This window comes from Lissotriton vulgaris, chromosome 7 (genome assembly GCF_964263255.1).
Source record: "Lissotriton vulgaris chromosome 7, aLisVul1.2, whole genome shotgun sequence".
NCBI classification, from domain to species: Eukaryota; Metazoa; Chordata; class Amphibia; order Caudata; family Salamandridae; genus Lissotriton; species Lissotriton vulgaris.
In genome coordinates, this window is record NC_141695.1 from 1,345,702,760 (window position 1) to 1,345,716,667 (window position 13,908).

The 13,908-nt window shown below is 43.3% G+C and overlaps 1 protein-coding gene and 1 long non-coding RNA gene across 3 annotated transcripts in view; both read right to left on the reverse strand.

Annotated features, from left to right (window-relative positions):
* The window catches only part of LOC147703659 (serine protease 27-like), a 337,557-nt gene that overhangs the window by 51,753 nt on the left and 271,896 nt on the right, over positions 1 to 13,908 (reverse strand). The window contains exon 7 of one of the 2 annotated variants that reach the window (XM_086931996.1): positions 7,301 to 8,233. The exons of the other annotated variant lie outside the window; for it this stretch is intronic. Within the exon in view, the coding sequence (XP_086788122.1) occupies positions 8,138 to 8,233 (96 nt within the window). The 3' untranslated portion in view covers positions 7,301 to 8,137. Of the gene's footprint in view, positions 1 to 7,300; positions 8,234 to 13,908 lie in introns of those variants that run through there. 2 annotated transcript variants of the gene reach the window in all.
* Positions 471 to 1,406, reverse strand: LOC147703661 (uncharacterized). The gene is made up of 3 exons (XR_015297592.1): positions 994 to 1,406; positions 732 to 812; positions 471 to 538 (listed from the first exon to the last, which is right to left on the reverse strand). It is a non-coding gene; the product is annotated as an uncharacterized LOC147703661 (long non-coding RNA).

The following is a 13,908-nucleotide window of genomic DNA, read 5'->3' on the forward strand; positions in this document are numbered from 1 at the left end:
AGATAGCTCACCTCAATCAGCAAAAGAGCCGCGGGTCGGAACCACTCCGTGCACAGCGGTGCACATCGCTGCAGGAAGACGCCACGGGCCATGTTGGACCTACAAAAAAGATAAAAAACATAAGATTATTAAAATTGAAAAGATAGCTCACCTCAATCTGCAAAAGAGCCGCGGGTCGGAACCACTCCGTGCACAGCGGTGCACATCGCTGCAGGAAGACGCCACGGGCCATGTTGGACCTACAAAAAAGATAAGAAACATAACTTTAGCCTAAATAAACAAAATGGCTTACATTAAGACGCCCATGTTGGACCTACAAAAAAGATAAGAAACATAACATTAGCCTAAATAAACAAAATGGCTTACATTAAGACGCCCATGTTGGACCTACAAAAAAGATAAGAAACATAACATTAGCCTAAATAAACAAAATGGCTTACTTTTACACGGAAACAACAGCAACATACATACCCGTCTGAACAGCTTCGTCCACAGTGGTGCAATCGGCTGCAGGGAAACGCCACGGGGCATGTTGGACCTACAAAAAAGATAAGAAACATAAGATTATTAAAATTGAAAAGATAGCTCACCTCAATCTGCAAAAGAGCCGCGGGTCGGAACCACTCCGTGCACAGCGGTGCACATCGCTGCAGGAAGACGCCACGGGCCATGTTGGACCTACAAAAAAGATAAGAAACATAAGATTAGCCTAAAAAAACAAAATGGCTTACTTTTACACGGAAACAACAGCATTTTATGTCGCAGGAGCCTCGGATCGAAACAGCAGGGCGACGCCACCGGCCATGTTAGACCTAGAAAAAAGAAAAGAAACATAACATTAGCCTAAAAAAACAAACCTGGCTTACTTGTAAAGGAAAACAACAACAATATACATTGACCATGTTAGACCTAAACATAAGAGAAAAAACATAACATTAGCTACAATACAAAGATGCCTTACTTGGATCCTAAAAAAAACCAAAACATACATACCTGTCTGCAGGGAGACGCCACGGACCATGTGGAACCTACAAAAGACAGAAACAAACATAAGATTATTGCAATAGAAAAGATAGCTGACCTCAAACTGCAAAAGAGCCTCGGATCGGAACAACTCCGTGCACAGTGGTGCACATCCCTGCAGGGTGACGTCACGGGCCATGTAGGACCGAGAAAAAAGAAAAAAAACATAAAATTAGCCTAAAAAAACTAAACCTGGGTTACCTGTAAAGGAAAACAGTACACCTAACTAAAAATATGTTAAACATGACATCAGACAAAAGTTGCTCTCTTACCTGTAGGACTTTCGAGAAGATATCAGGAAATGACGTTAACGCAACGTGCCACGCCCATGCCGTATTAAAATCAAGTACTCCCCGTATTCATTTATTAATCGCACTTTCGTCAAACAAATAAAGTAGAAATATCGCAAAAACATTTTTACCAAATGAAATAACAGTTATCATTTAATACAATAAATAACACACAATATAATGAAAAGGTAGATACAAATATTTCTAAAGAAATAACGTACCTGTAATAACGTACCTGTATGTCGCAGGAGCCTCGGATCGGAATTACTCCGTACTTACCGGTGCACATGGCTGCAGGAAGAATCCAGGGACCATGTTAAACATAGAAAAAAGAAAAGAAACATAAGATTAGCCTAAGAAACAAAAACTGGTTTACCTGTAAAGGAAAACAACAATAACATACATCAACCATGTTATACCTAAACATAAGAGAAAAAACATAACATTAGCTACTATAAAAAGATGCCTTACTTGGATCCTAAACAAAAAAAAACATACATACCTGTCTGAAAAACTGCGTGCAGCTGCAGGGAGTCTCGACGGACCATGTTGGAGCTAGAAAAAAGATAAGAAACATAAGATGAGCCTAAAAAAAATAAAACATGGCTTACCTGTAAATGGAAACGGTAGATGTAACAATAAATAATTAATACATTACATCAACAGACAAAAGTTGCTCGCTTAGTCTCGACGGAAACATAAGATGAACCGTAAAAAACAAACAAACCTGGCTTACCTGTAAATGAAAACCGTAGATGTAACAATAAATAATTAATACATTACATCAACAGACAAAAGTTGCTCGCTTACCTGTAGAACTTTCCAGACGAGATCGGGAAATGACGTTAACGTGAATAAACGTGCCCCGCCCATGCCGTATTAAAATCAAGTACTCCCCCTATTCAATTATTAATAGCACTTTCGTCAAACAAATAAAAAATGTAAATATCGCAAACTTTTTTTTTAACAAATTAAATGACAGGTATTAGGCAATACAATAAATAACAATATCATAAAAAAAGGGAGATAAAAATATTATTAAAGAAATAACGTACTTTTCTGTCGCAGGAGCCTACATCAACAGACAAAAGTTGCTCGCTTACCTGTAGAATTTTCCAGACGAGATCGGGAAATGACGTTAACGTGAATAAACGTGCCCCGCCCATGCCGTATTACAATCAAGTACTACCCCTATTCAATTATTAATAGCACTTTCGTCAAACAAATCAAAAATGTAAATATCGCAAACATTTTTTGTAACAAATTAAATGACAGGTATTAGGAAATACAATAAATAACAATATCATAAAAAAAAGGGAGATAAAAATATTATTAAAGAAATAACGTACTTTTCTGTCGCAGGAGCCGCGGGTCGGAACCACTCCGTGCACAGCGATGCACATCGCTGCAGGAAGACGCCACGGGCCATGTTGGACCTACAAAAAAGATAAAAAACATAAGATTAGCCGAAAAAAAAAAATGGCTTACTTTTACACGGAAACAACAGCATTTTATGTCGCAGGAGCCTCGGATCGAAACCGCTCCATGCACAGCGGTGCACATCGCTGCAGGGCGACGCCACCGGCCATGTTAGACCTAGAAAAAAGAAAAGAAACATAACATTAGCCTAAGAAACAAAAACTGGTTTACCTGTAAAGGAAAACAACAATAACATACATCAACCATGTTATACCTAAACATAAGAGAAAAAACATAACATTAGCTACTATAAAAAGATGCCTTACTTGGATCCTAAACAAAAAAAAACATACATACCTGTCTGAAAAACTGCGTGCGGCTGCAGGGAGTCTCGACGGACCATGTTGGAGCTAGAAAAAAGATAAGAAACATAAGATGAGCCTAAAAAAAATAAAACATGGCTTACCTGTAAATGGAAACGGTAGATGTAACAATAAATAATTAATACATTACATCAACAGACAAAAGTTGCTCGCTTAGTCTCGACGGAAACATAAGATGAACCGTAAAAAACAAACAAACCTGGCTTACCTGTAAATAAAAACCGTAAATGTAACAATAAATAATTAATACATTACATCAACAGACAAAAGTTGCTCGCTTACCTGTCGAACTTTCCAGACGAGATCGGGAAATGACGTTAACGGGAATAAACGTGCCCCGCCCATGCCGTATTAAAAGCAAGTACTCCCCCTATTCAATTATTAATAGCACTTTCGTCAAAGAAATAAAAAATGTAAATATCGCAAACATTTTTTTTACAAATTAAATGACAGCTATTCGGCAATACAATAAATAACAATATCATAAAAAAAGGGAGATAAAAATATTTTTAAAGAAATAACTTACTTTTCTGTCGCAGGAGCCGCGGGTCGGAACCACTCCGTGCACAGCGGTGCACATCGCTGCAGGAAGACGCCACGGGCCATGTTGGACCTACAAATAAGATAAAAAACATAAGATTATCCTAAAAAAAAAAAAAATGGCTTACTTTTACACGGAAACAACAGCAACATACATACCCGTCTGAACAGCTTCGTCCACAGTGGTGCAATCGGCTGCAGGGAAACGCCACGGGCCATGTTGGACCTACAAAAAAGATAAGAAACATAAGATTATTAAAATTGAAAAGATAGCTCACCTCAATCTGCAAAAGAGCCGCGGGTCGGAACCACTCCGTGCACAGCGGTGCACATCGCTGCAGGAAGACGCCACGGGCCATGTTGGACCTACAAAAAAGATAAGAAACATAACATTATTAAAATTGAAAAGATAGCTCACCTCAATCTGCAAAAGAGCCGCGGGTCAGAACCACTCCGTGCACAGCGGTGCACATCGCTGGAGGAAGACGCCACGGGCCATGTTGGACCTACAAAAGAGATAAGAAACATAAGATTAGCCTAAAAAAACAAAATGGCTTACTTTTACACGGAAAAAAAAGCAACATACATACCCGTCTGAAGCGCTCCGTGCACAGCGGTGCACATCGCTGCAGGAAGACGCCACGGGCCATGTTGGACCTACAAAAAAGATAAGAAACATAAGATTATTAAAATTGAATAGATAGCTCACCTCAATCTGCAAAAGAGCCGCGGGTCGGAACCACTCCGTGCACAGCGGTGCACATCGCTGCAGGAAGACGCCACGGGCCATGTTGGACCTACAAAAAAGATAAGAAACATAAGATTAGCCTAAAGAAACAAAATGGCTTACTTTTACACGGAAAAAAAAGGAACATACATACCCGTCTGAAGCGCTCCGTGCACAGCGGTGCACATCGCTGCAGGAAGACGCCACGGGCCATGTTGGACCTACAAAAAAGATAAGAAACATAAGATTAGCCTAAAGAAACAAAATGGCTTACTTTTACACGGAAAAAAAAGGAACATACATACCCGTCTGAAGCGCTCCGTGCACAGCGGTGCACATCGCTGCAGGAAGACGCCACGGGCCATGTTGGACCTACAAAAAAGATAAGAAACATAAGATTAGCCTAAAGAAACAAAATGGCTTACTTTTACACGGAAAAAAAAGGAACATACATACCCGTCTGAAGCGCTCCGTGCACAGCGGTGCACATCGCTGCAGGAAGACGCCACGGGCCATGTTGGACCTACAAAAAAGATAAGAAACATAAGATTAGCCTAAAGAAACAAAATGGCTTACTTTTACACGGAAAAAAAAGGAACATACATACCCGTCTGAAGCGCTCCGTGCACAGCGGTGCACATCGCTGCAGGAAGACGCCACCGGCCATGTTGGACCTACAAAAAAGATAAGAAACATAAGATTATTAAAATTGAATAGATAGCTCACCTCAATCTGCAAAAGAGCCGCGGGTCGGAACCACTCCGTGCACAGCGGTGCACATCGCTGCAGGAAGACGCCACGGGCCATGTTGGACCTACAAAAAAGATAAGAAACATAACATTATTAAAATTGAAAAGATAGCTCACCTCAATCTGCAAAAGAGCCGCGGCTCGGAACCACTCCGTGCACTGCGGTGCACATCGCTGCAGGAAGACGCCACGGGCCATGTTGGACCTACAAAAGAGATAAGAAACATAAGATTAGCCTAAAAAAAACAAAATGGCTTACTTTTACACGGAAACAACAGCAACATACATACCCGTCTGAACCACTCCGTGCACAGCGGTGCACATCGCTGCAGGAAGACGCCACGGGCCATGTTGGACCTACAAAAAAGATAAGAAACATAAGATTAGCCTAAAGAAACAAAATGGCTTACTTTTACACGGAAAAAAAAGGAACATACATACCCGTCTGAAGCGCTCCGTGCACAGCGGTGCACATCGCTGCAGGAAGACGCCACGGGCCATGTTGGACCTACAAAAAAGATAAGAAACATAAGATTATTAAAATTGAATAGATAGCTCACCTCAATCTGCAAAAGAGCCGCGGGTCGGAACCACTCCGTGCACAGCGGTGCACATCGCTGCAGGAAGACGCCACGGGCCATGTTGGACCTACAAAAAAGATAAGAAACATAAGATTATTAAAATTGAAAAGATAGCTCACCTCAATCTGCAAAAGAGCCGCGGGTCGGAACCACTCCGTGCACAGCGGTGCACATCGCTGCAGGAAGACGCCACGGGCCATGTTGGACCTACAAAAAAGATAAGAAACATAACATTATTAAAATTGAAAAGATAGCTCACCTCAATCTGCAAAAGAGCCGCGGGTCGGAACCACTCCGTGCACTGCGGTGCACATCGCTGCAGGAAGACGCCACGGGCCATGTTGGACCTACAAAAGAGATAAGAAACATAACATTATTAAAATTGAAAAGATAGCTCACCTCAATCTGCAAAAGAGCCGCGGGTCGGAACCACTCCGTGCACTGCGGTGCACATCGCTGCAGGAAGACGCCACGGGCCATGTTGGACCTACAAAAGAGATAAGAAACATAAGATTAGCCTAAAAAAAACAAAATGGCTTACTTTTACACGGAAACAACAGCAACATACATACCCGTCTGAAGCGCTCCGTCCACAGCGGTGCACATCGCTGCAGGAAGACGCCACGGGCCATGTTGGACCTACAAAAAAGATAAAAAACATAAGATTATTAAAATTGAAAAGATAGCTCACCTCAATCTGCAAAAGAGCCGCGGGTCGGAACCACTCCGTGCACTGCGGTGCACATCGCTGCAGGAAGACGCCACGGGCCATGTTGGACCTACAAAAGAGATAAGAAACATAAGATTAGCCTAAAAAAAACAAAATGGCTTACTTTTACACGGAAACAACAGCAACATACATACCCGTCTGAAGCGCTCCGTGCACAGCGGTGCACATCGCTGCAGGAAGACGCCACGGGCCATGTTGGACCTACAAAAAAGATAAGAAACATAAGATTATTAAAATTGAATAGATAGCTCACCTCAATCTGCAAAAGAGCCGCGGGTCGGAACCACTCCGTGCACAGCGGTGCACATCGCTGCAGGAAGACGCCACGGGCCATGTTGGACCTACAAAAAAGATAAGAAACATAACATTATTAAAATTGAAAAGATAGCTCACCTCAATCTGCAAAAGAGCCGCGGCTCGGAACCACTCCGTGCACTGCGGTGCACATCGCTGCAGGAAGACGCCACGGGCCATGTTGGACCTACAAAAGAGATAAGAAACATAAGATTAGCCTAAAAAAAACAAAATGGCTTACTTTTACACGGAAACAACAGCAACATACATACCCGTCTGAACCACTCCGTGCACAGCGGTGCACATCGCTGCAGGAAGACGCCACGGGCCATGTTGGACCTACAAAAAAGATAAGAAACATAAGATTAGCCTAAAGAAACAAAATGGCTTACTTTTACACGGAAAAAAAAGGAACATACATACCCGTCTGAAGCGCTCCGTGCACAGCGGTGCACATCGCTGCAGGAAGACGCCACGGGCCATGTTGGACCTACAAAAAAAGATAAGAAACATAAGATTATTAAAATTGAATAGATAGCTCACCTCAATCTGCAAAAGAGCCGCGGGTCGGAACCACTCCGTGCACAGCGGTGCACATCGCTGCAGGAAGACGCCACGGGCCATGTTGGACCTACAAAAAAGATAAGAAACATAAGATTATTAAAATTGAAAAGATAGCTCACCTCAATCTGCAAAAGAGCCGCGGGTCGGAACCACTCCGTGCACAGCGGTGCACATCGCTGCAGGAAGACGCCACGGGCCATGTTGGACCTACAAAAAAGATAAGAAACATAACATTATTAAAATTGAAAAGATAGCTCACCTCAATCTGCAAAAGAGCCGCGGGTCGGAACCACTCCGTGCACTGCGGTGCACATCGCTGCAGGAAGACGCCACGGGCCATGTTGGACCTACAAAAGAGATAAGAAACATAACATTATTAAAATTGAAAAGATAGCTCACCTCAATCTGCAAAAGAGCCGCGGGTCGGAACCACTCCGTGCACTGCGGTGCACATCGCTGCAGGAAGACGCCACGGGCCATGTTGGACCTACAAAAGAGATAAGAAACATAAGATTAGCCTAAAAAAAACAAAATGGCTTACTTTTACACGGAAACAACAGCAACATACATACCCGTCTGAAGCGCTCCGTCCACAGCGGTGCACATCGCTGCAGGAAGACGCCACGGGCCATGTTGGACCTACAAAAAAGATAAAAAACATAAGATTATTAAAATTGAAAAGATAGCTCACCTCAATCTGCAAAAGAGCCGCGGGTCGGAACCACTCCGTGCACTGCGGTGCACATCGCTGCAGGAAGACGCCACGGGCCATGTTGGACCTACAAAAGAGATAAGAAACATAAGATTAGCCTAAAAAAAAAACAAAATGGCTTACTTTTACACGGAAACAACAGCAACATACATACCCGTCTGAAGCGCTCCGTCCACAGCGGTGCACATCGCTGCAGGAAGACGCCACGGGCCATGTTGGACCTACAAATGAAATAAAAAACATAAGATTAGCCTAAAAAAACAAAATGGGATAAAAAACAAAAGACTCACCCGTTCAAAGAGATTTGTAACAGCGACTTCTCGCATACACGATCAAGGGAAAATGGCATTTAGGATCCTTCGGCAAATTTCGGACTTGGGGGCGTGTTTTGATGTTCTGAGTGACAGGCAACGTCACTGTCTAAAGAACATCAAAAATTACGCCCCCAAATCCGAAAAGGACGGAGCTTGTTTGGAGTGACGCATCTCTCCTCCAATGGCTGGCCTCCGTTAAGGAAGCCAGCCAATGAAGGAGAGAGGGGGCACGGAGGAGGGACATTCACCGCTACTCAGACTCATTAAATCTCCGGCCTAAGACTGCGCAAGCGCAGCCTTTTAGGCCTTCGACCTAAAAAGATATAACCTTAGAAATAGGGAAAATTTGAGAAAACCTGACAGATATCAAGATATTGATACACTTCCCGCTCGATCTTTTCAGACTTCCTCGCAGAAATCGGAAAGATGGGGACGGTCAGAACATAAAGAAGAGCGCGTCAAGTCCGAAGACAAAGAAGCTGCTCATCAAAATAAAAAATTACAATTTCCCAAAAAGAAGGTAGCCAGTATTAACATAAAACATGCTGAGGATCCTGAGGACACAACTCAAGAACGGAGAGTGGGCCCAAACAATGCTAGACAGCGCAGCAGAAGTGACAATAGCTCGCAAGATCCTGATGAGTCTTCTGGAGACAGTGGACACGAATGAATACATTCAAGTGGAAACTGCAGACACCAGAGTTAGCGTGCCCCATAAACTATATGAAATAACATTACGTATAGAGGGAGATAAAACTAGGAAAATAAAGGCTATGATATCCTTCTAGCAGAAAAAGACTGGCCACCAGAGTTTGTCAGGGAGTGCCCACATGGCGAAGAAGTGATTATGCCTGCCTTCTCAAGTCACACTCCAATACATAAAAAATACACATATGCTAGAAAATGGGCAGTGGCCAAAGCTCCTGCATTATATAAAAATCATGTAGGATGGGATGAGGATTATTCTCACCATAAAATCCAGTTAAAAAATCAACCTACTGCACAGAGGCGGTATCCTGTTCAGCAAGAAGCTAAAAAACAAGTCAGAGAGATCTTAGATCAACTAGAATATCAGGGGGTGATTGAAACATTCAACTCACAAATGAACAATCCTTTGTTTCCTGTCTCCAAGCAAGACGATTCATATAGTCTAGTTTTGGACTACAGACACCTAAACTCTTGTTGCAGAACAATTGCAGTACAAAACTCACACAGTGCAGCACTAATGAATAATATTGTGCGCAAAAAATATAAAACGACATTAGATATTTCAAATGTTTTTTTCTGTCAAAACATTGCACCAGAAAGCAGGTATTTGACCGCTTTCTCCAGCATGGGGGCCCATAAGCAATTCTGTCGTCTTCCACAGGGATTCAAGAATAGCCCAGGATTATTTTCAGCCAGGGTAACAGGGGTACTACAAATGTATGATGATGAGGCATTATCTTATGTCGATGACATCTATCTTACAGACAATGACCTGGAGACACACTTGAAAAGAGTGAACACCATCCTACTTGGGTCCGCATCTGAAGGGTACAAATTTAACTTTAAAAAATCACGAATTGCCCACCAAACAGTCCTATTTTTAGGATATGAATTATAAAGTGAAGGCAAAAGCCTAGCCGACAACTTCTTAGAGAAGTGTGCAGTACTCCAAGCTCCAAAAATGCTGAAAAACTTACAATCAATTCTAGGTTTCCTGAACTTCGGAAGAACTTACATTCTAAATTATGCAGAGAGGGTTAAACCACTCTACGAATTAATAAAACCTGATTTTAAACCAACTAATTGGACTCAGAAACACACAGAAATTTTAAGATCATTACAAACAGACATGTTAACTAGAACAAAACTGCAAACACGCGCAAACAAACTCAACCTTGTAATCCGAGTCATCCCAGGAAGATGCGGATTTACATGCCTGACCTCCAATGAGGGAGAAACAGTACTAATAGCTTACAAATCACACTTGTACACACAAGCTGAAATGAAATTCAGTTCTACTGAAAAAATTCTAACTGCGGTACAAACTGCTGTAGCAAAAGAAAGAGCCCTCGCACAAGGTAAACGTATAATAATCGTTACACCTATACCTGCATTAGAGCAGTAACAAGAGCAAGCATTCCAAATGCTAAAGCATTACATCCGAGATGAATACAATGGGTTAATTCTCTTGCTGCACCAGACGTAGTATACGAATTTGATCCTAACCTAAAAACGCAAGAATTTCTGCAATACGAATACGAATGTCCTCTGCCGACCGAAATTCTGCCTCTGGAACAGTACGGCTGTATAATATATATACAGACGGTTCAGCACAGCCCGCAGTTGGGGGTAAACAAGCATATAGTGCTACGTGTGCGATTATTAAAGGTCGTTGGCACGAGGGAAAATGTAGACCATTGGTCACTAAAACTCAATCACTCGGAGATTGTACTGCTCAGCGAGCTGAACTACAGACTTTTAAAATGGCGCTTGAAAATACTGATCGCGAATTCCCTACACTTATAGTGTGCGATTCATATTACTGTGTCCAGTCTTACAATGATTACTTGCAGAACTGGGTTCAAAATGGTTTCAAAGATGCAAAAGGTGGCACAATCAAACATAAAATGCTTTGGGAACAAGTAGTTCTTTTGCGGAAAAAACTACAAAAGACTCACGTGATACATACACTGAGTCATCAGCATGATGGCGTTCATGTTGCAGGGAATTCATTGGCTGATGAAGCTGCGAAGGCAGCTACGCAAACGGCTTCCGTAGCTGCAATCACCCGGTCAAAAACAAAAATAGACAGCAATATAATGCTAGCTGTCAGTTCTTCAGTAAAAGACAGTGGTGAGACACTCCCAAAAAGCTTTCCAGTAAAGTACTCATACAAAACTGATACAAACAATGTTCCTCCTGCTGTAATCCCTGGAGTGGGGGAGAGGGCAATTCCAAACATGGAACACAGGTTAGGACTAATCTTAGTGGCACACGAAGGGCTCGCCTCTGCACATGCAGGTGTTTACGCCACAGTATCGTTATTAAAACAGAGGTACTGGTGGCCACGCATGAGAAAACAGACTAGAAACTATGTTTTAGAATGTGAAATATGCCAAAAAATGAAGGTATCAACAGTGAAACGACCTGCGCAGACGCCCCTTCTAATCTCAGACAAACCATTAGCATGTGTTTACCTGGACCACTGTGGTCCCTTACAAAGGGATGGCAACTATACATATATCATGGTCGCAGTGGATTCCTGCACGAGATTCATTTGGATGTGGCCCCAGCGCTCGGCTGATGCCAGAACTGTTATAAAAGATTTGCGAGTCTTTATCGGCACATACGCAATCGGCATGCTACATTCTGACCAGGGTGCTGCGTTTAGCTCTCGAGCTTACAAGGAGGCCATGGCCAGCATGGGCATTGCATTGTGGTACTCTAGTCCATTCCATCCTGAGGGAAATGCGGTAGTGGAGAGAAAAAAACGTGACATAAAGCAATCTATAACAGTGAGGGTATTAGGTTCGGGTGATGGGTGGGTCAAACATCTAATAAGAATTAGATCCATCGAATGATGACATCCGCTTAAAGATCAGCTGCGGAAGACCGGTGCTCGCGGTAGTGCACTTGGGTATTCTTGTGAGTGCTGCTTGATTTCACGGAACCAATCCGGGGCTGGGCGAGGTGGCTGGCCTAGTGTGTTACTGACAGAAGTCTTTGCATACCACCGGGCCAGTGAAGTTGTGGAAAAATGTCTATTTGAGGGGTTTCTTCCTGTGTCCGATTCATTACCCTCCCGCCAGAAACTGAGGCGGAGGCTGGGTACGGAGTAGAGGAGGCATTCTCTGATGATTTCTAGCCTATTTTAAAACTTGTTGTGTATTTTGCTGACTGCGAGCGTTTTTAAATATATGCTTGTGGCACTGACAGTACTTCGCGCTGATTGCTATCGCCTGGATTACGCAACTGTTACTGCTGCTTTTAGGACTCTTGCGCTGTATACTAGCGCTTTATAAGTAATTGTGACATTGTCATTTTTAACCTTATTGTGAATTTGTGCACTTCCTTCGCTTTTATTTACCTTTATTTTCCACACCTGAGGCGAAAAGCCGGGTGTCTTCTGAAGCTATACATTCCCCGCTTGCATCTTCTTTGCTTCTTTCAGCTTGGGGGCAACTACATCGCGTCTGAATTCTTTCCCATTCCCTTACCTGCACGGCCTGCGAGGTGCCATTGGGGGACTCTGGGAATTGTAGGCTGCTATACCTACACCTATAGCGGCCATCTTAGTAGGTGTCTAAGACGCTGGTCGGCGGACCAGTGGTGCGGGCTCCCTCTCTTCGCCTGCAAAATCTATATAATTGAGCAGAAAGTTTACCGGGGCCGATTCATTACCCTCCCGCCAGAACCTGAGGCGGAGGCTGGGTACGGAGTTGAGGAGGCATTCTCTGATGATTTATAGCCTATTTTAAAACTTGTTGTGTATTTTGCTGACTGCGAGCGTTTTTAAATATATGCTTGTGGCACTGACAGTACTTCGCGCTGATTGCTATCGCCTGGATTACGCAACTGTTACTGCTGCTTTTAGGACTCTTGCGCTGTATACTAGCGCTTTATAAGTAATTGTGACATTGTCATTTTTAACCTTATTGTGAATTTGTGCACTTCCTTCGCTTTTATCTACCTTTATTTTCCACACCTGAGGCGAAAAGCCGGGTGTCTTCTGAAGCTATACATTCCCCGCTTGCATCTTCTTTGCTTCTTTCAGCTTGGGGGCAACTACATCGCGTCTGAATTCTTTCCCTTTCCCTTACCTGCACGGCCTGCGAGGTGCCGTTGGGGGACTCTGGGAATTGTAGGCTGCTATACCTACACCTATAGCGGCCATCTTAGTAGGTGTCTAAGACGCTGGTCGGCGGACCAGTGGTGTGGGCTCCCTCTCTACGCCTGCAAAATCTATATAATTGAGCAGAAAGTTTACCGGGGCCGATTCATTACCCTCCCGCCAGAACCTGAGGCGGAGGCTGGGTACGGAGTAGAGGAGGCATTCTCTGATGATTTATAGCCTATTTTAAAACTTGTTGTGTATTTTGCTGACTGCGAGCGTTTTTAAATATATGCTTGTGGCACTGACAGTACTTCGCGCTGATTGCTATCGCCTGGATTACGCAACTGTTACTGCTGCTTTTAGGACTCTTGCGCTGTATACTAGCGCTTTATAAGTAATTGTGACATTGTCATTTTTAACCTTATTGTGAATTTGTGCACTTCCTTCGCTTTTATCTACCTTTATTTTCCACACCTGAGGCGAAAAGCCGGGTGTCTTCTAAAGCTATACATTCCCCGCTTGCATCTTCTTTGCTTCTTTCAGCTTGGGGGCAACTACATCGCGTCTGAATTCTTTCCCTTTCCCTTACCTGCACGGCCTGCGAGGTGCCGTTGGGGGACTCTGGGAATTGTAGGCTGCTATACCTACACCTATAGCGGCCATCTTAGTAGGTGTCTAAGACGCTGGTCGGCGGACCAGTGGTGCGGGCTCCCTCTCTTCGCCTGCAAAATCTATATAAGTGAGCAGAAAGTTTACCGGG